The sequence below is a fragment of the Protopterus annectens genome, chromosome 14.part0 (genome assembly GCF_019279795.1).
Source record: "Protopterus annectens isolate FY-2018-M chromosome 14.part0, PAN1.0, whole genome shotgun sequence".
Classification (NCBI taxonomy): Eukaryota; Metazoa; Chordata; order Ceratodontiformes; family Protopteridae; genus Protopterus; species Protopterus annectens.
In genome coordinates this window covers 740926570-740949817 of record NC_056748.1, presented here as the reverse complement: position 1 = coordinate 740949817, position 23248 = coordinate 740926570, and the positions used below count along the sequence as shown (strand labels likewise).

Here is a 23248-nt window from a genome sequence, read left to right as displayed (position 1 = left end):
TCTGGTAATTTGACTGATTTAGCTTGCTGCGTACTCATCCACATTTTAATAAAGACAGGTCTATTTCTCTTAAAAGCTTGCCCCTTGATTCATTGTTTCTCATACCACAAATTATTCTTTATTTTACTTGAAAAACATAGTTGATACAATTCACAGCTTTTGGCTCTATGTTTCAGCTCTGTCTATGGACTTTTACACTCTTGTAAAGCATACATGTTTAATAAAAGGCATATCTTTTTCTGGGCTGGCAATAGTCTTTGCTGCTATTTTTTTTCCTTATCAAGGAAAGTAAAACACCTGTATTGCTTCTTCACCAGCAAGTTGTAGAAATGTCACATATTGAACATCTTTAATCCAGTTGCAGTGAGGAATTATTCAAATATCTGGATCCAAACCTTCCAGTTTTCAGAAATGTTTCTTGGTTTCAGAACAAGGTTTTCCAATTGGATGCAGTTGAGTCATATTTCCACATAAAGTTATACTTCCATACTTTCAGACAAGAAAATGTATGGAAGTATAACTTTATGTGGAAATAAAGCAAATACATTGTTTCATTTCTGGAAGATATTTTCTCCTGTCTGACACCGTATCATGTCAAGAGAGCTTCAATAAGGTCTGTGGTGCAAATTGATTTCTGTGGAACTTTTGTACCACATGACATGTTGAATTTCTATTTAGTTCATTAGCATTTAAAGGTATGCACTCATATATAACAATTATTTGAACAGCTAGTACATAGTGGTTTCATAATGACATATCCAGCCAGACCTTGCCTAAACAGGAACATTCCTTTTGTAACAGGTGGTTTGCATGAGTGTAGAACACATCATTAGTCCGTAACAGGAAATTAGAACAAACACTGCACCCACAGTAGCATACGCCACCTGAGAAGACTTGGTAGTAGCCAGTGTACTGAGGTTACAAGAAATCAGCTTATGGTTTGTTCTTAGTCATTTGGAATAGTCTGACTTTCTTACTGATTTCAACAGTTTGTTAATGGTGTACACCTATAGCTACAGAGGGGAAACTTATAGGAGTTTTAGGGTCCGGTTGCAGAAACATATTAGGGACATAAAAATAAAAAAATTAGAGAGTCCCCTTGGGAGTCATTTTTTGATAGAACACAACTCTAAACCCTGTTTCTCTTAGGGGTTATGTCTTGGAAAAAATTGCAAGTTGGCAGAGGTGAATTTGTGTCTTTAAAAAACAAACGCTTAAAAAAAGAAACCCTGCTGATTTTAAAGTATGGTACATTGGAGCCTCAGGGACTCAGCAAAGAATGTAATTGGAAGTATCTGATTTGAATTGTTTTGTGTAATATGCTGTATATAAGCAAACAGTATTTTGTAGTGTTTTTACTCTTGGAAGGCTGTGTAAGCTGAGATGCTAAGTGTTTCATTAAAACCGCTTACTTCTTGGATCGGTGGTCTTGGTGGTATTTTATCATTTTATTTTTTTTGTTTTTTTAAGTTGTATTTCCTACTTGTATGGCCACTGATCCTGCAAATAATGTGCCACGTCCCTTTAGGGATAATACTATTGATGGCAGTCAAAGGACTATTCAGCAGTTTGTTTTACAACTAAATGAGAGAGGCTTTAGAAATCTAGAAGCATTTGGTACTTCTAATGTGCCTGGGACTGGTAATTTGGCTACTCTTGAAGCGGCTGTTCAGGATCCGGTTATGGTTACTGCTTGGGAGTGCTTTATGGGGGAACAAGAACGTCGTTTTGTGAACCCTTTTCAAACTTTGGGCTCCTCTGCTGTGACTGCTTTATTGGCAGAGGCTGCAAATCTTAGGGAGAAGCTGGAGAATCTGTTGCAGATGGAGGCTAGTACACATAATATTCTTTGCCTTCAGCGGTATATACAGCTGAACATCACCCCGGGAGGTCTGCGAGCATACAAAGCACCTACAACCCCTTTTGAGGAGGGGAATGCTGAGGATATGGCCTTTCAAAAAAGATGGGTACAGGCAGCTCACCAGTGCTCCACTGAATGGATACGCATCCTAATCGAGAGGGATGAGTTAAAGAAGTGAAGGCTTAAAGAAGAAATCAGAATGGTGAGTGTTGAACTTGATAAACTTTTAACATCTTTTAAACTGACTAGCATGCTGGAAGAAATTAATGACAGACTTGTGAACTTCGAAGAATTACTAGTAGAGCATAAAAGCCATAAAATTAACAGTGACATTAAGGATTAGTCTTGATAAAGCATTTTTTTGGAAAAGAAAAAAAACAACAGATCTTTTTCATCTAGAAGCAGAAGCAATAATGGCAGTAATGATGTCAGGGGGGCTAAAACTGCTTCTGCTGCTTCCTCAGTTTCTTTTGCTGCTTCTGAAGAGGGATTGAGTGCTGCAGCTCAGGGGAGTGTGGAACAGTTTCCAGCTTTGCCTAAAGCTCAAAATCCGAAAGACATGCAGAACTGTTTTCGGAGTTCCAGTTCTGTTAGAACAGACTTACAACAGAAAATGGGGCCAGCAAAAGAACTATAACAAGAAGGGACAATACAACAAGAAAAAACATTGGTATTAATGTAGTTTGTGATAATTTACATGTTAAATTTGCCCAAACATGAAATTTCTAATGTGGTTATGTCTGTATTATGTCTTGGTCTCAAATTTATACCAACTGCCTTACCGAGATTACATGTGCTTAAAAGTGAAATCGTTTCTTTTAGCAGAAAACTGCATTTAATATACTACTTTAAACAAGAGGGAGGGGTTGTGTTTAATGACTGTTATGAAAGTATTGATGAGGATTCTTTTTATTCATGCCTGTCATCTCAGGAAGACTTGTTTGAGAATGATTTTAATGCCTATTGCCAACTGAATGCTGATGCTATCTCTGTTAAAAGCTCTTTTATTCCATCTTTTCTAAATAATACCTTCTAGGATTTTTTTGCTAATCTTAATTTTGAGATTGAAGAGATGTACTGGTCCCATATAGAGAATAAGTCTAACATGTTTTAATTTAACTAAGCAGCAATGGCTAGTCCTATTGGAATTTGGGAATGATGGAAGATGGGTGGTTAAACCATCTGACAAGGCCAACCAGGTAGTAATCATGCACTTCACACAGTGCTTAGAGATGCATTATAAACATTTGAATACTGTGAAAATGTATAGAAAATGTGATGTTTCTGATTACTTTGAAGACAGAAGTACCATCTTTTGTTGGACAAAGGTTTAAGGCTGTGGTATTTCATCTCTAAGGATGTGGAAAAGAAGTTTGGAGTGGAAAACTGATCTATGGCAGTTTTTTATTGCTTACCTAAAACACACAAAGGTTTAACTAACCTTAGTGGCCGACCTATAGTGTCTGCACAGAGGTATTTTATGAAGAATATAAGTGTGTTATTACATGAACATCTTAAGAAATATGTTATGAGTACAGCCAGGACTTTTTGTACAAAATAAAGGGTAAAATTTGGAATATACACATGTTTTGGCTCTGTTTGTATGTCAAAAGTTTATATACTAATATTAAGCATGAAATAGAGATTCGGGCCTTGTTCCATTTTTTGGGGGACTCCCCCATGTCTCATTTTTTGATAGATTTAGCTATGTTCTGTTTAAAAATAATTTGTTTATGTTCAATGGAGACATTTTCCAGCAGTTGCAGGGCACTGCCATGGGGGCTAGTATGCCAGTTTAGTCATGGCTAAACTTGAAGATGACTTTATTTATAGACATGATTTTTTTAGGTCAAAAGTGATTTTATATTTTAGATTTATTGGTAATCTTATTTTTTATGTCAAGGAAGCCAGGCAGAGGCCCTTGGGTTTGTTAATGACTTAAAAGCTAATACTATGGGCTTAAGCTTTGATGGTATACAGCTTGGCCCACAAGTGAATCTTTTGGATATAAGCCTAGATGGATTTACTACTAGTCTCCATAGGAAATTTGAACATAGAAATGCATTTTTATATGGGAATAGTTGTCGCCCCAAACATTTGGTCAAGGTACTGCCCTACAATAAATTCTTACGAATTCATAGGCTATGTAGCCTTGATATGAGCTTTGATTTAGAGATAGCTGAAGAAGAAAAATTTTGTATTAGAAGAGGCTGGTCAGGGAAGCTCAACAAAAAATTATGGACATGAGGTATTCTGTCAACTCTCAAGAGATTCTCATTATGTCCGTGCTAGTGGAAAATATAATGTTTGTATTGGTGGAAATAAATCTACCAATACAGCTGTGAACAATGGAGAGCAGAAAAAAGTTTTCTTAGAGGCAGCTTATAATGTTATAACTGAGGAAATAGTTAAAAAAGCACGCAGCTTGTGGCCTATGCTTCTAAGGGATAAAATTTTGAATTCTATACTACCTGATTTTATGAGTATTGCATATAAAAGAGCTAGGAATGTGTCTGACATTCTGGTACATAACCAATTTTGTTTATCAGATGTTAAATGTCAGTCAGAGCTTAAGCATAAATAAAGGTACTGTTCCATGTGATGGCTGTTCCATCTGTCAATATGTAGTAAGCTTTTTTCCCTATATTAATGGCATCATGTTTACAGCTTGGTATGAATACAGTTGTGACACTGTAGGGGTTAGTGCACGTGCTGAGATGTGGATGTAAGAAGTTTTACATAGGGGAAACTTATAGGCGTTTTAGGGTCCGGTTGCAGGAACATATTAGGGGCATAAAAATAAAAAAAATTAGAGAGTCCCCTTTGGAGTCATTTTTTTGATAGCACACAACTCTAACCCTGATTCTCTTAGTGGTTGTGTCTTGGAAACATTGCAAGTTGGCATAGGTGAATGTGTGTCTTTAAAAAACAAACTCTTAAAAAAAGAAACCCTGCTGATTTTAAAGTATGGTACTTTGGAGCCTCAGGGACTCGACAAAGAATGTAATTGGAAGTATGTGATTTGAATTGTATGCTTAACTGATTAATTGTTTTGTGTAATATGCTGTATATAAGCAAACAGTATTTTTACTCTTGGAAGGCTGTGTAAGTCGAGGCGCTAAGTGTTACACTAAATTCGCTTACTTCTTGGATCGGTGGTCTTGTCTTAGTGGTATTTTATTATTACTGTTTCTCTTAAAAGCTTGCCCCTTGATTTATTGTTTCTCTACCACAAATTATTCTTTATTTTACTTGAAGAAACATGTAGTTGATAGAATTCACAGCTTTTGGCTGTATGTTTCAGCTCAGTCACAGATGCATCTATCTGAATATGGACTTTTTACACTCTTGAAAAGCATACATGTTTAATAAAAGGCATACTTTTTCTGGGCTGGTAATCTCTGCTGTACTAATTAAACACCTGTATTGCTTCTTCACCAGCAAGTTGTAGAAATGTCACATATTGAACATCTTTAATCCAGTTGCAGTGAGGAATTATTCATATATCTGGATCCAAACCTTCCAGTTTTCAGAAATGTTTCTTGGTTTCAGAACAAGGTTTTCCAATTGGGTGCAGTTGAGTCATATTTCCACATTAAGTTATACTTCCATACTTTCAGACAAGAAAATGTATGGAAGTATAACTTTGTGGAAATAAAGCAAATACATTTTCATTTCTGGCAGATATTTTTTCCTCTCTGACACCGTATCATGTCAAGAGAGCTTCAATAAGGTCTATGGTGCTAATTGATTTCTGTGGAACTTTTGTACCACATGGCATGCTAAATTTCTATTTAGTTCATTAGCATTTAAAGGTATGCACTCATATATAACAATTATTTGAACAGCTAGTACGTAGTGGTTTCATAATGACATATCCAGCCAGACCTTGCCTAAACAGGAACATTCCTTTTGTAACTGGTGGTTTGCATGAGTGTAGAACACATCATTAGTGAGTAACAGGAAATTAGAACAAACACTGCACCCACAGTAGCGTACGCTACCTGAGAAGACTTCGTAGTAGCCAGTGTACTGAGGTTACAAGAAATCAGCTTATGCCTTGTTCTTAGTCATTTGGAATAGTCTGACTTTCTTACTGATTTTAACAGTTTGTTAATAGTGTACACCTGTAGCCACTGGCTGCTTTTTTGTTTATAATTTTTTTTCAGAATTATCTGCAACACTTGTCTAATTTATTTTCTCGTAGGGTATATACGAAACAAATGCTTCACCTGTGATTCCTGCAGAATTGCCAGTTAAAACAGTTGTGCCACCTACATTCACTCCAAGGCTTGTACCTGCAGCTTCTAGTGCACCTCCACCTGTTGCTTCACCTGCAACTGCTGGTGCCAGCTCCAGGGTAGGGCCTCATCCAGCGTACCCTTCTTACTCTGCTGTGATTTCTGGACCTGGTAAGTAGTGGTAGTGTAGCAGTGCTTATATTTTTATACCTAGGATGTATTTGTATTTTTTTATTAGAAGTCTCCATTTTTGTGCCTCAGTAGCTGCTTACAGTGCTTATGTTCTAGACTCCTAAGCGAGCTTTGGCTGGGAGATCAAAGTAATAATTGAGGAGGGTGTTTTTTGTCATTACACCTGTTATTTCGAAGGATTTAAAGTCATTGCATGTAATTCTCTGGCAGTATGGAAGGTCACTGAACTTGATTAGTCCAAATGAGGCAATGAGCAGGGTAGCATATATATGCACATCATATATGATGCTGCGTCTGTTGTGCACTGATTTCAGTACATATCCACTTGAGTGCAGCTAACAGTTCCTATATTAGAAACATTTCTTCAGGTGTAGCAGTACACAGATCTCTATGGGACAATAGTCTCAGTCTTTCTTTACCTAAGTACAGAATGAACCAGGATCTTGCTGAGGGGAGTACCTGTTAGAGTAATATAGTTGTTTATTCATAAACATGCATTTGACCTTACTCCATCTTTAGACGTAATAACTTCTGTTGTAGGAGAGTATCAGCCCTAAGTAATGCCTTCAAATTTCCATTGGATTCCTAACATGACATAACATCTTTCCTTTATTTTGTCTAAATCTGTGAAGCAAAAATTAACAAGTTGCAGACTTGATATGTGTTGCCTTTGTTGTTAATACATTCTGTAACTTGTCTGTAAAGGACTGTCCAGTTACTGCTGCATTAGTCCATGCATGTACTTGATTGGGTTATGAACTGTACAGAACCTTATGGTAGTATTGCCATTGTACAGGACTTTATGGGTAGTATTGCCATAGCTGTTGTATCTTTTAATCATCATGTTGTCAGAAAACTTTTTTTTTAGTTAGTTTTATAGCAGTATTTCATATTGTTTTCATTTTTAGCATCGGTAACTTCTGGAGCTTTGTTCCATGTGAGACATTCAGAAAGCAAAGTTGTGTTGCATGAAGATCCTTGCACGGGCTGCTGTGCAGGTTTTGGTTCATTAGTATCATGTCACTTTAGGGATGAACAAGTTCTAAGTTATTCTGTTTCTTTCTATATTCATTTCCCATTAGAACTTGTTGACTACTTCCTTACTGCATGGGTCTTTGTGCATTACTGTAGCCATGAAATGTTTGTACCCTTGTCTGTGTGACAGCCAAGAATTATACCTGTTTGACATCACGGTGTCTGTGATTATTAGCTCTGGCTTAGCCAACATTTTTAAGTATTTCTCAAAAACTGTCAATCTGATGTTGGATATTTCATATCCTTCATCTGTAGAAATAAGAGCTGCAGGTATGGGGTCAGCCCTGCTCATAAAACTTTCCCAGGCTACCCTAGTCCTCCTCCCCTTAACCATAATGCACAGCCTGAGAACCCAACAGCAGATCTTTACAGCTGTGAGCAGTCAGCAGCGCAAAAAAATACCCCCAAACTATCTTGATATTTTTCTTAATTTCTAGTGGATATTTTCCCTTATTTTTTGAGCCTGTGTGTGTCTTCTTGCTGTTTCAGTGTCAGTCTGTTCATTTTCATGTTTGGAACACTTTTCCTGTTAGAACAGATGTTTTCTTAGTTATCATCCCCTCCTTTGCTTCTTTGGCTGCCATCTTGATGATTGTTTTTTTTTTTCCTTTAATTATCAGTTAGATTTCTTATCCCTAATCCTTTTATTGCTTTAGTTTTTAGTTTGTAATTAAAGTTACTTTGGAAAGAAAAAAAATGCATGACAAATGTTTAAGGTCTCTACTTTTTTTTCTATAGTTTACAGTCTTATTATGTACTGTGCATTTTTGTTTGCTATTAGAAATGGTTGCAGTTCTTTCTCCTAATGCTCTGATGTCTTGCCTTTTTTTCCTCAGTAGAGTTACATTTTTACACAAAACCTGATACTTTCCAGTCAACATGCCTTATTTTAAAGATACATGTTCATCGTGCATACAGCTGCAGTAATCACAGATGGGTTCTCTGCCGTCAGGCGGTCCCTTGGTCGGCCGAATTCCAAAGTCTAGGTCCGGCGTCGGTTGTTGTCGCTTTCTTTCCTGACGTCAGTGAGGCAGGGGTATATAAGACAAAGCCGACGCCATTTTCTTCAGTCTTTTTTGCCGCGCGGTGCCCGAAGCAGAAGCAGTTCGCAAGTGCCGGTCGGCCAGCTCCTGAATTTGCAAAAAATTGGAAACCGAAGTCTTCTTTAAAGCTAAGTACCCTGTTGGGGAAACTTTTCTTGCCTCAGACCGATGTCAGAAGAAGTTAACAATTGTATTTCTTGTGGGAAGCAAATACCGCATACGGATTTCCATTTCCTCTGCATACCTTGTTTAGGCCCAGACCACGACGTCTCGGGCTGTCGCTTTTGCGCTACTTTCAATAAACGCACTATTAAGCGTCGGGCGGAGTTCGCCCAACACCTTTTTGGTAAAGCCTTTGATTATAAAATGTCGTCGGAGACTCCAACTACCGTTTTGTCCAAAAAACGCAAGGACCGACACGCGAGGTCTGCGGTCTCCACCGACACCACGCCAAAACCGGCTACACGTGGTCCGGTTCTCAGCGAGACACCTATGCAGTCCGTGACTACCGACGACACTTCTTTGGCAGTGTCTTCTGTAACCGAGACCGCAGGTACCTCGGCCCATACCCAGACTACAACCACCGAAGCCACTGTGAGCGTTGAGCCTCCTAATGTGGACAGGTCCACTTCCACCCATGGTGTCTTTAGACCCTCATCTTCCTTTTCCATTAAGGCCTTTACTAAGTCCAAATCAGCCAGGCATCCCAAGAGGCCTGTTGCACAGGGCCCATCTCCAGGCCCCATGCCTAAAAAGCAGATGCTTAAAATGGCTGAGGATTTAATTACTCTTATCAGGGGTTCCCAACCCCCTCCAGACAAGAGACCCAGAGTGGAGGAAGATTCTCCCTCTTCTGATCAGGGCTCCATTTTTTCAGAACATTCTGATGTAGAGGAACACTCTTACTCCCCTTTTGAAGACTCTGATGCAGAGCAGTCCATTCCTTCTGTATCTCCTCCAGAGGATTTTTCTTTTGGGGAAACCTTGCACACCTTGAGGGAACACTTCCATTGGGAAGGCCAAGACTTTTCTGATTCCAAGAAAAGACTTAGGGAATTTATTTTGTTACCTCAACACAGACCTCTGGCGATACCTCCTGTCTTGGACATACTTGATGATGTTTATTTGGAGGCTTGCCTTAATCCGGATTCCCTGCCTCCTGCCCCAGTCAAGCCTGATAGGTACTACAGAGTTCCTAACTCCCACCAATTTCTTTACAAAAGCCATAATGCTGACCCTGAAACCATTTCTCAAGGCCCCAAGGGAATGAAGGCCTCTACTGCTAAGAATCCACTACCTTCTGAAAGAGAGTCAAGATCCTTAGAAAGGTGGGGAAAAAAGGTATATACCTCGGCCACCCTAGCCATGAGGGCCTTAAATTGTCAGTTTCATACTTAAATATCAGCAGTTTCTGTTATCACAATTAAGAAATAAAATGTCTCAACCTGAACAACCAGATTTAAAGGAGTTGCAGGATATGATGCATAGTGCAGAACAAGTGGGTAAACACACCTTACAATGTGGCTATGATGCCCTAGAGGCCTCAAGTAGAGCTGCTGTTACAGGATCAGTCATTCGTAGACATGCCTGGCTTAGGGAACAAATCTTGCCTGATCATGTGAAAGCTAAACTACTAGATGCTCTTTTACAAAAGGATGTGCTATTTGGTACTAATTCTGAGGAGATACTACGGAAAATGGAAGAAAAAGCCAAATCTATGCAAACTGTCAAAGCTTTTCTACAGGTTCAACCACCACGTTTTAGCAGAAATTGGCCTTCTAAAAACTGGTCCTTTCCAGCCACGGAAAAGCCCCAAAGAGGTAGATACAGGCGCACAAGGGGCAGAGGACAATCACAAGGTTCATATAGAGGGAGGCAATGGCAAACTCCAACACCAAGAGGTGGCGAAGACAGTGCACAACAATACAGGAAACAAACCCAATGACCCCCTTCATGGCTAAACTTGAAGATGACTTTATTTATAGACATGATTTTTTTAGATCAAAAGTTATTTTATATTTTAGATTTATTGGTAATCTTATTTTTTATGTCGAGGAAGCCAGGCAGAGGCCCTTGGGTTTGTTAATGACTTAAAAGCTAATACTATGGGCTTAAGCTTTGATGGTATACAGCTTGGCCCACAAGTGAATTTTTTGGATATAAGCCTAGATGGATTTACTACTAGTCTCCATAGGAAATTTGAACATAGAAATGTATTTTTATATGGGAATAGTTGTTGCCCCAAACATTTGGTCAAGGTACTGCCCTACAATAAATTCTTACGAATTCATAGGCTATGTAGCCTTGATATGAGCTTTGATTTAGAGATAGCTGAAGAAGAAAAGTTTTGTACTGGAAGAGGCTTTGATGCCCAGCTGGTCAGGGAAGCTCAACAAAAAATTATAGACATGAGGTATTCTGTCAACTCTCAGGAAGATTCTCATTATGTCTGTGCTAGTGGAAAATGTAATGTTTGTATTGGTGGAAATAAATCTACCAATACAGCTGTGAACAATGGAGAGCAGAAGAAAGTTTTCTTAGAGGCAACTTATAATGTTATAACTGAGGAAATAGTTAAAAAAGCACGCAGCTTGTGGCCTATGCTTCTAAGGGATAAAATTTTGAACTCTATACTACCTGATTTTATGAGTATTGCATATAAAAGAGCTAGGAATGTGTCTGACATTCTGGTACATAACCAATTTTGTTTACCAGATGTTAAATGTCAGTCAGAGCTTAAGCATAAATAAAGGCACTGTTCCATGTGATGGCTGTTCCATTTGTCAATATTTAGTAAGCTTTTTTCCCTATATTAATGGCATCATGTTTACAGCTTGGTATGAATACAGTTGTGACACTGTAGGGGTTAGTGTACGTGCTGAGATGTGGATGTAAGAAGTTTTACATAGGGGAAACTTATAGGCATTTTAGGGTCCGGTTGCAGGAACATATTAGGGACATAAAAATAAAAAAAATAGAGAGTCCCCTTGGGAGTCATTTTTTTAATAGCACACAACTCTAACCCTGATTCTCTTAGGGGTTGTGTCTTGGAAACATTGCAAGTTAGCATAGGTGAATGTGTGTCTTTAAAAAACAAACTCTTAAAAAAAGAAACCCTGCTGATTTTAAAGTATGGTACTTTGGAGCCTCAGGGACTCAACAAAGAATGTAATTGGAAGTATGTGATTTGAATTGTATGCTTAACTGATTAATTGTTTTGTGTAATATGCTGTATATAAGCAAACAGTATTTTTACTCTTGGAAGGCTGTGTAAGTCGAGGTGCTAAATGTTTTACTAAATTCGCTTACTTCTTGGATTGGTGGTCTTTGTAGTATTTTATTATTACTGTTTCTCTTAAAAGCTTGCCCCTTGATTTATTGTTTCTCTACCACAAATTATTCTTTATTTTACTTGAAGAAACATGTAGTTGATAGAATTCACAGCTTTTGGCTGTATGTTTCAGCTCAGTCACAGATGCATCTATCTGAATATGGACTTTTACACTCTTGAAAAGCATACATGTTTAATAAAAGGCATACTTTTTCTGGGCTGGTAATCTCTGCTGTACTAATTAAACACCTGTATTGCTTCTTCACCAGCAAGTTGTAGAAATGTCACATATTGAACATCTTTAATCCAGTTGCAGTGAGGAATTATTCAAATATCTGGATCCAAACCTTCCAGTTTTCAGAAATGTTTCTTGGTTTCAGAGCAAGGTTTTCCAATTGGGTGCAGTTGAGTCATATTTCCACATTGTTATACTTCCATACAAGAAAATGTATGGAAGTATAACTTTATGTGGAAATAAAGCAAATACATTTTCATTTCTGGCAGATATTTTTTCCTCTCTGACACCGTATCATGTCAAGAGAGCTTCAATAAGGTCTATGGTGCAAATTGATTTCTGTGGAACTTTTGTACCACATGGCATGCTAAATTTCTATTTAGTTCATTAGCATTTAAAGGTATGCACTCATATATAACAATTATTTGAACAGCTAGTACGTAGTGGTTTCATAATGACATATCCAGCCAGACTTTGCCTAAACAGGAACATTCCTTGTGTAACAGGTGGTTTGCATGAGTGTAGAGCACATCATTAGTGAGTAACAGGAAATTAGAACAAACACTGCACCCACAGTAGCGTACACTACCTGTGAAGACTTCGTAGTAGCCAGTGTACTGAGGTTACAAGAAATCAGCTTATGCCTTGTTCTTAGTCATTTGGAATAGTCTGACTTTCTTACTGATTTTAACAGTTTGTTAATGGTGTACACCTGTAGCCACTGGCTGCTTTTTTGTTTATATTTTTTTTTCAGAATTATCTGCAACACTTGTCTAATTTATTTTCTCGTAGGGTATATACAAAACAAATACTTCACCTGTGATTCCTGCAGAGTTGCCAGTTAAAACAGTTGTGCCACCTACATTCACTCCAAGGCTTGTACCTGCAGCTTCTAGTGCACCTCCACCTGTTGCTTCACCTGCAACTGCTGGTGCCAGCTCCAGGGTAGGGCCTCATCCAGCGTACCCTTCTCACTCTGCTGTGATTTCTGGACCTGGTAAGTAGTGGTAGTGTAGCAATGCTTGTATTTTTATACCTAGGATGTATTTGTATATTTTTATTAGAAGTCTCCATTTTTGTGCCTCAGTAGCTGCTTACAGTGCTTATGTTCTAGACTCCTAAGCGAGCTTTGGCTGGGAGATCAAAGTAATAATTGAGGAGGGTGTGTTTTGTCATTACACCTGTTATTTCGATGGATTTAAAGTCATTACATGTAATTCTCTGGCAGTATGGAAGGTCACTGAACTTGATTAGTCCAAATGAGGCAATGAGCAGGGTAGCATATATATGCACATCATATATGATGCTGCGTCTATTGTGCACTGATTTCAGTACATATCCACTTCAGTGCAGCTAACAGTTCCTATATTAGAAACATTTCTTCAGGTGTAGCAGTACACAGATCTCTATGGGACAGTAGTCTCAGTCTTTCTTTACCTCAGTACAGAATGAACCAGGATCTTGCTGAGGGGAGTACCTGTTAGAGTAATATAGTTGTTTATTCATAAACATGCATTTGACCTTACTCCAACTTTAGATGTAATAACTTCTGTTGTAGGAGAGTATCAGTCCTAAGTAATACCTTCAAATTTCCATTGGATTCCTAACATGACATAACATCTTTCCTTTCTTTTGTTTAAATCTGTGAAGCAAAAATTAACAAGTTGCAGACTTGATATGTGTTGCCTTTGTTGTTAATACATTCTGTAACTTGTCTGTGAAGGACTGTCCAGTTACTGCTGCATTAGTCCATGCATGTACTTGATTGGGTTATGAACTGTACAGAACCTTATGGTAGTATTGCCATTGTACAGGACTTTATGGGTAGTATTGCCATAACTGTTGTATCTTTTAATCATCATGTTGTCAGAAAACTTTTTTTTTAGTTAGTTTTATAGCAGTATTTCATATTGTTTTCATTTTTAGCATCGGTAACTTCTGGAGCTTTGTTTCGTGTGAGACATTCAGAAAGCAAAGTTGTGTTGCATGAAGATCCTTGCACGGGCTGCTGTGCAGGTTTTGGTTCATTAGTATCATGTCACTTTAGGGATGTACAAGTTCTACGTTATTCTGTTTCTTTCTGTATTCATTTCCCATTAGAACTTGTTGACTACTTCCTTTCTGCATGAGTCTTTGTGCATTACTGTAGCCATGAAATGTTTGTACCCTTGTCTGTGTGACAGCCAAGAATATACCTGTTTGACATCACGGTGTCTGTGATTATTAGCTCTGGCTTAGCCAACATTTTTAAGTATTTCTCAAAAACTGTCAATCTGATGTTGGATATTTCATATCCTTCATCTGTAGAAATAAGAGCTGCAGGTACATGGTCAGCCCTGCTCATAAAACTTTCCCAGGCTACCCTAATCCTCCTCCCCTTAACCATAATGCACAGCCTGAGAACCCAACAGCAGATCTTCACAGCTGTGAGCAGCACCGAAAAACACCCCCACACTATCTTGATATTTTTCTTAATTTCTAGTGGATATTTTCCCTTATTTTTTGAGCCTGTGTGTGTCTTCTTTCTCTGTTTCAGTGTCAGTCTGTTCATTTTCATGTTTGGAACACTTTTACTGTTAGAACAGATGTTTTCTTAGTTATCATCCCCTCCTTTGCTTCTTTGGCTGCCATCTTGACGTTTGTTTTTTTTTTCCCTTTAATTATCAGTTAGATTTCTTGTCCCTAATCCTTTTATTGCTTTAGTTTGTAATTAAAGTTACTTTGGAAAGAAAAAAAATGCATGACAAATGTTTAAGGTCTCTACTTTTTTTTCTATAGTTTACAGTCTTATTATGTACTGTGCATTTTTGTTTGCTATTAGAAATGGTTGCAGTTTTTTCTCCTAATGCTCTGATGTCTTGCCTTTTTTTCCTCAGTAGAGTTACATTTTTACACAAAACCTGATATTTTCCAGTCAACATGCCTTATTTTAAAGATACTTTTTATTCTTGAACAAGATAGCGTATAATAGTCCAGTTTGTGTAATCCAATATGTTTACTAGTTTCCCTCCAAAAAATTTGAGTTGAGTCCAGGCTGCATTTTACTAAGATGTTATGACATTTAGTTCTAATACAGTTCACTGTTGCTTGGCTTTTTGTATTTTCCTTAACTCTGAGTTGTCAAGTAGATGTGAGTGGTGTGATCCATTTCTTACTACTACTCCCACAGTTACCTTTGCTCCTTCTCATTAGCCCTGTTCTATCGCTGTGTGAGGTAATTTTTCCCACTGCCTGTTCTTTGATCTGGGTTTTCAGGCTTTATTACTTTTTGTTTTTTGGTTATGTTGCTGAAACGTAAAGGAAAACTCCACCACCTCCTATAGTTTAACTCAACCTTTAGTTTGATCTTCTCCTTACAGTACGGTTCCAGTATTGTGTAGGTACCAGAAACCCTTTTGTACTGTGTTGTTGTTTGTCTTTCGGCTTTTCCCAGTTAGGGGTCGCTACATCGGAACTCTGGTCCACTAATGATTGGCAGTAGATTTTCATGAATGCCAAGGTGCCAGTTCAACGTCTAACCTTCAACGAAGGCACACCCATTTACGCATGTTTTTCAAACGGCCATCCAACCGCAGGGAGGACATGCAGACTCCACACAGAAGGCACTCCCCGCACTTCAGCCGAGAATCGAACGGGAGAACCTCTTGCTGTGAGGCAACAATGCTACCACTGTACCACCTACTGTATAAACTTTAATTCCTTGTCTTGGAATCAAAGGAAGGGAAGGTCTACTCACTTTTTTTTTAAGTTTAACTTTTCATATTATTTTGCAGAGGAATTTGTCTCAGCCTGCATGACATGCTACTGACACAGATAACTGTAGTTTACCCTGTCAGGTACTGCTGAAATTTTACATGGGCAATTAGTCCTGCTTATGTCAAGAGCTTAACAGCTGGAGTAAAAAGAGTGGTGTGGAACTGTTTTTCACTGTCTTTATTGCAGATTGGAAGAGAGCTTGACACTGATTCACAGCTGCTTCCAATGTAGCCATGCCTTTCATAGCAAAACAAAGCGATTAGATCAGTCAAGAGTTCAAAGCCAGTTGTCTCCTTTTCTAACAAATTTACATAAGCAGCATCACAGTATTGAAATGATAAACTTTAAATGTTGGCTGTTTATACTCGGTTTTATATTAAGATGACTTAAACTTAAATGTGGCATCAAAAATGTGACATTTAGATGTTTAGAGAAACATCCACAAATATTTTTACTTGTAATTCGAGTAAAGTATCAACACATTTACCATTTTCATGCCCTTTTACCCTACAGGACAGAACTGCCCAAATCATGACTGCTGTGCAGGAAGTGACACAGGTAGCAACCCTATCAACTAGGTGCAGTTATAATGTTTATAAGAAGGTATTTTATGCTTTCTTGTGACATCCTTCCAGTGGGTGATGCGTATCTGGTGTACTCTTAGCAACGGAAGCAAAACTTTAGTCTACTGTATTTGCTGCCAGAAATATCACAAGTTCAGTTAGAGTAGCAGGAATGGATTGCTGCAGGCATCAACTCTCACTGATGGTTATAACCATCAGGAGTGAAGTTTCCTGCAAAAGTGCAAAGAGTAATTTCTAAGTTTTATAGGACCCAAAGCATAAGTAGTACTTGTGTCATTATCAAGCAGTCAGTTTTGTTGGAGTGAAAAGAGAAAGGCATAATGCCAGAGGACATCTGTACTGCAAAAGTTATCTAAAGGTAAGGAATAGAAAGTTAGTAATATTTGGCTGTAGAATTTAAGAACTGCTAAGTAAGGAGAAAAACAAACAAACAAAAAAAAAAAACAAATGCAACTGATAAAGAATTTCTTACAATATTCTGCACCCCTCACAAAATCTTCCCACTGCAGGAACTGGAGAATATAATTATTTTCCAGCCCCTTAATTTTACTTTGTTATTATTAAGGAGTCTGGTTTGTAGAAGAATGGTTTTCCCGTACTTTAACAAATTACTGTAGGAGCAAAATAACAAGATATACAATATAATTCTACAATACATGTGTGCCTCAGAAAGTAGTTATCCAGAATAGAAAGTTGGTCATATTTTGTTTTGAAACTTAGCAAGGAGAAACAAGAACATGACATTAATTATAAATAAAATTAAAATGTATTTTCTACAACATACAGGTAAAACAATTAAAAATATTTCTACTGCAGGTACTGGGGAGCAGAATTATTCTGAAATCCCTTTCTTTCCAGTAACGGCTTTCACAAATGAAACTGAAACAGTCTCTTAGTGCAGACACAGTTGTGTCACGTCAGAAATAGTGTGGGAGGAGAGGACTGTCAGTTCATCTTGGACTGCAAAACGATGCTTTGAAAAATGGCCTGCAGTTTATCTACTTTTTGATTGCAGCTGTATAACTCCTTAGTGTTGTGTAAACAGCTTCTGAGACTATCATAAATGAAGGTCATTCCAAGAAAAAAATGAAGCAGCTCTTTTACCGAAGGTATGTAAAATGACGGTGACTGACACTAATCCCATTGTATGTCAGTGGCATGGGAATACACCACTATTTCCTTATGTCCAGCATGACTTGTATAAAGCACACTTAAAAGTGATTATGGGAAAGAGAAAGGGTTGAAGAAAAACAAGATCATGTTGATATGTTAAGCCGGTTTGGCAGCCATTTATGGAAAAAAGCATTAAATATTCTGTAAGAAGTACTCAGACTGATTTTGAGGTGTTAAAATAGCTCAGTAAACAAAGAAGTGTGAACAAAGCAATTTTTAATTCCAAGGTGGAGTTTTCCTTTATTGTCAATATGGATTCTGTGTGCTTTTTCCTGTAGTGTCGTTTCAGCTGATTATTTATTCCTGGTCCTATCACCATCCCTATGTCAGTTCTAGTAGCAGTTGGATCCTTTATATGTGTTACTGGTTCTGTGTTTTGGGATTAATGAAGTTTAAAACTGAACCCCTTTTTCTCAGGGTTGATGCCTTCTGATATTATGAGCCCAGTCACCAAATACTTTTTTTTCCATGTTTTCTTATGTCCTTGGGCTCCTTCTTGTAAACATTTTCTTCTTAGAGGTTGGTAAGTCCTTCCTGGTTCAGATCCTTGCTTCATCAGGGTTAACTTCCATACTGTTGGCTTCCATTTTGACTTGATTAAATCACTGATACCTCCTTGATATCTACAGGCTCCTTGAAGGTCAACCTCACCTTCAGTGGGATCAGCCTCAGTGTTGTCTGCCTCCATCTCGCCTTTCATGACTCTGAAATCCCTTGAAGTCAACAGTTTCCTTCTCCATCTGTCTTATCCTCTACAGGTTCAACCTCAGTACTGTTGACTGCTGCTTCTCTTATTCCTGAGGTCTTCTTGGGACTGACAGTTTCTTCAAGGTTAGTGTTTGTGTCAGTGGATCCAACTTCAATCCCAACAAGAATCGATGTTTAGCTTCTCAACCCCCAACATCCTTTCAGGGTTGACAGATTTTCATAGTGGTGGATGCTGGCAACTCAGGGTAAAATGTGGTTCTATTTATATTTTTGGGAGTCAATAATTTGTTCTTCTTTCCTGTTGGCTTCGATGCTATTTGAGGCTAACTGGGCTTTCCCATTCGTCTCATCTGTTGCTATTCCTTCTGGCCTTTCAATTAAGGTACTGCAGGGTTTCCTGCTCTCACCATGAATTTCCTTTTTGTGATTAACATCACTTTCTACCAAAAGCTATTCATAAATAGAACTCCTATTGCATAACACAGCTAGTTCCCTTTCCTCCTTCCTTATTTTCAGTTATTTTTGGAACTCTAGGTTAACAGCTTCTCTTCTCTAGCTGCCCTGTTGACACTTGGTAGATGTTTTTGGACAGGTTTTGGCTTTAAGTCCTGGGTTTATTTTCTTTGTGTCACTATGAAGCCTCCTACCTCTGACAGTTAGCAATGTATGGGAGGGATTCAATGACCTTCAGATACCTCTTCCTTGAGGATCCTAAATAGATAACAGGTATTTTTTTAATTTGTCTGCCCTTGTACTGGTACCCCTCAAACTCTTAACACATATTTTCTTTCCTCTTTATTTTCCAGTTCATTTAGAGTCGTTGGTCTAGTGGGATCTGGCTTCTCTGGCATGGAGGTTGGCATTGGTGTGACCTCCTGTGCTTGCCTTCTTTCTTTTTCTCTGTGCTCCAGCATATCAGTAGTGCAGGGCATCCTCTTGAGTACATAGTCTAGCCTTATGACTTTTCCGACAGTAATGTATTTTTGTTTAGAGTCAATTGTGAATAACTTCTGAATCTTCATCATTTGAAAACATGCACCACCATGTGGGAACATTTTGTTATGAAACATGATGTAGTTTGATTTGAGGCTGTATCCATCTTTCTGTTAAAATGTTCCTAGACACTGTACTGTCAGTGTTAAGGGCAGATGCTGCTATATTCCTTGATCTTGTGTGTGTCTTTACTTGCATTTTTCCAGACAGATCAGTGCTTTTATCCGTGCTGAGATGTTGTTCTTGGCCTGGGGAAGGGGCTTTAAAGACTGCAGGTCATGCTAGGACCTTGTTTAGATATCTGGTGCAAGTTCTTTGAGCTGACCACGTTACAATGATTTTGTTTTGAAGTCTGATGTAGAGTATTACCCTATTTCTTATTTTTCCTGTGCCATTTAAAGCTCCAGTAACACAAAACTTGCTCATTTGCAGCTATGGACTGCCAACTATTTTAACTGTTTTGAACTTCCTATTCTCTGGTGGCAAATATTTTCTTAAGATCCAGAAGGCCTACAACATCAACAGAGATGCTGTTTATGCCAACTCTGTCTTAAAGTCCTGGATCTTCATTTCATCTTTCTATCATGCTCTTAAAAAAACAGCTTATCTTCAAATATAATATAAAACCGTTCCTTCAGGATTGCTGGTTATGCCTTTGCCTATACCGCAGCTAAAACTCTTCTTTATACCCTCTTATTGTGTAGGCTTTCCAACAATACAGCTACCTGTCCTTTGACATAACTCTAAATTCACAAATGTAAATAGTATGTGTGTGTATATGTATGTACATCTATCTATATATACATATATATATATATATACACATATACACACACACACACACACACACACACACACACACACACACACACACACACACACACAGATGTAGATATACAATACACACTGTGTTACTGTAATGTATCCTCTGCATAATTGTGAGAATATTCCCTTTCTGTACTCAATCTTAGTATCTCATGTTATAAAATGACTTCTGTCATATATGCCTGTCATACCCCATACAATATATAGTGTTTTTTCTTTTCATTAAGTTTTTTAAGTGTTGCCATGGCTTACCATGTTGTGCTCTTGCTGTAGTAAGGTATGGTAAAATATACTGTTTCAAAAAGCCTTAATGTAATATAGTGCCGTTTCTCATCCAGTATGTATAGATATTATCACTCTGTATTAGTAGTCTGTTCCACTATTTAAGCAAGTTTTATAAAGTGTTATCAACTATGTATAGCATAATTGCATATCATTGAATTAGCTATTGTAAGCTATGAACAAACAGCTCCCATGTGTTATTATTCAACTCTTCTGTATGGAGCTTTTCTCCCTAAGCCTCTACTGAAAATGGGGTTTGTGCCCTGTCATACTAAATCAAATAAATAAATTCCTCTGTGCTATTGGGAGTTTTGGTCTCACTGAGATAGGCATCTCATAAACTCATAAATTAACTCATAAATTTGGCCATATGATAGACTTAAGTGTTTCAACTTGGTGTTTCTATTTCTAAAGTGGTGTTGGAGCTCATTTCATGGTCAGATCGCTATTTTATTCATTTTTCATGTTCTCACCCCACTTCAGTTAATAGAACTAGGCAAATTAGTCCAATCACCCTTTAGGAGCCTAGACAGTACAGTTCCCAATACTTGCATCCCCTCTCTTTAAAAGTCTGGAGAACAGCCCTGGCCTGAATTTATGGATACTCATCCTCTTGTTGATGTTAGTGTTAGAGAGAGTTGAGGAGTTACTTTATTTGACATGGAGTGGGAGTTTAATCCATAAGTAGGGGATCCTTTGTGGAAGATCTCTGTCTCACCAACAGGTTCTGCTGCTGTTATTATATAGATTTAGGTCCTTAGTGTGTATTCCTAGATTTTTGAGTATGGAAGATTCCAAATAGAGTTAGGTCTTTTGTTGGCTGGTAGGTTAAACAGAAGTCACTGTGTAGGAATCTGTAAAATGCAAAATACAGTGATAAAGCTTTTACATGCTCTGCGCACCTGACAAATAGTGTACCTGAGATTTATTTTAAGCTAGAAATCTCTGTGATTTGTTACATTATGCAATATACTGGGATAGGCACTCTGGTGCCTTAGTGGGATAAATCCAGGTGTCCTGAAGTTTGATTAGCTGTCTAAGTGGTTGATGGAGCCAGCAAGGGAGGATCAGCTTGCTGATTTGTGGTGGAGAGGAATAGAGTAAAGGAGGGTGCATACTGCCGCAGCTCTTCAGAGGAGGGGCAGCATTGTGTCAGTGTCCTGGAGATGAGCTTTCTGTTATTTGATGGTAATCCTCATTAGCAAGTGCACAGGAGTATGTATTCATACAGGGATGGCATCGTGGGCCCCCACAGTTATGCTAGCAGCTTGCAGTCCTGCCCAGGGGTGCTTTTCAAGTATCTTCATACCAGGATGCTGGTAAGAATGCAAACAACCCTCATGGCTGCCTGAATGGCATCTCCCTCTGGAAGGCTTTCACCTAAGTGATTTTGGGGACACTGCACCATTGGGGATTGAATGGGCTCAAGTTGATTTGAGATTGGCTGGATGATGATTTGCAGGCACAGAAACCAAAAAAAAAAACAGAAAAAAATTTGGGCAGGTACATGCTATAGAGGCATAATATTATATTCCAGTTCATATTAGTAAGGACTTGAGAGAAACAATAATTTCTTTGGCTCTGAAAGCTGTGCCTTTAGTAATTACTTAAGCTCTGTAGACGGATTTCCTCCTGGTAGTTGAAATGCAATGGGCAAAAGTAAGTTTGTTGTTTATGGATGTGCCTAGGTCTCTAATGGTGGTGTCAGCTTTGGGAGGTGGTATCTTTTTGATAATTGAGGGGATGTTTTTGCATCCTAAAGTGTCTAATGCAGTATTTTTTGTGTTTAGCTTGAGACCGTGGTTTCATTACCAATAATTAGTTTGGGTTAGTCGTCTCCCCCCCTTAGAGAATATGAGCATCTGCTGGAGAATTAATGAGTGTACCATGCTTTCATCAACAAACTTTGTAAGCCAGAGACTCATGTTGTCATCTTCAACATCAGTGAAGTATATGCCAAAGAGGAATGGACCTAATACAGTATCTTGTGAGACATCACTGGTAACTAGTCGTTTAGAGGACAATATGCCACTAACTCTGACTTACGAGGTCTGCCTGTGCACGAGTTGGCCGTCCTATGGTTTATGTAGAGGTTGGTATTTAAACAACTGAGTTAATCAATAACATCAGTATGTGGGCTGACATAAGTATTGAAGGCAGTGGCCATGTCCAAATATGGCAGTGTGCACCATCTTTCCAGTTTCCATTGCTTTAGTTACTTTCTCAAAGAAGTCCAACACATTTAGTAGATAAGAATTACATATCATAAAGCCTCATTGATTTGTGTCAAGAGATTGTATACTTGACTATATCTTTATTTATAAGCTCCATGCTGATGTATTCCATTACTTTACAAGCGATGCTTGTAAATCTAATTGGCCTATAGTTACAGTTAGTGGTAGGATCATCTCTGTGTAGAGTAGCATGTTGGCTGTTCTCCAAATCTCAGGCATGTATCTGATAGATATGCTTAGACTGATATGTGATAGATATGCTAAGACTGAATAGCTTTAGAAGGGAATTATAGATTCATAAGTGCTTACTAGGCTAATGACTACAGTGGCCTTTTTAAGCCTAGCCATGCATCCCTTTTTCTCTGACAAGTTCTGATACCCTTGATAAGTGTAAATATGGGCATGGGAGATGAACCACTTATAGGTTACCTCTGTCCATTAGAGGCATTGATGCCAAACCAGGGATGAATTTCCGGATTCCCATCCAGTTGTCCAAGTTACAGTTGAATTGGGTTAGGGAGGAACTCTACTTCACATAGATGGGGAGTCTGTTCCATTGACTGCGTAGTCTCTGGGATACATACCTCTCTCTCCAGCAGGTCCTATTTATATCACAGGCAAGGTTTAAGTCTTTAGAATGGGTAATTCTGGTGCTTTTGGTTTTGTGGATATGCAGGAGGTCCGTCAGAGTGGGGTCTGACAATGCCTTGTATGCCACACATAGATCTCCCCTCAAAAGCCTGTAGGAAACAGAA

At 38.3% G+C, this 23248-nt stretch overlaps 1 protein-coding gene across 1 annotated transcript in view; it reads left to right on the top strand.

The window, feature by feature from the left end:
• The window catches only part of SEC31B (SEC31 homolog B, COPII coat complex component), a 1631704-nt gene that overhangs the window by 1410615 nt on the left and 197841 nt on the right, over positions 1 to 23248 (top strand). The window contains exons 23-25 of the mRNA XM_044055612.1: positions 6069 to 6273; positions 7203 to 7207; positions 12731 to 12935. Of these exons, the coding sequence (XP_043911547.1) occupies positions 6069 to 6273; positions 7203 to 7207; positions 12731 to 12935 (415 nt within the window). The remainder of the gene's footprint in view (positions 1 to 6068; positions 6274 to 7202; positions 7208 to 12730; positions 12936 to 23248) is intronic.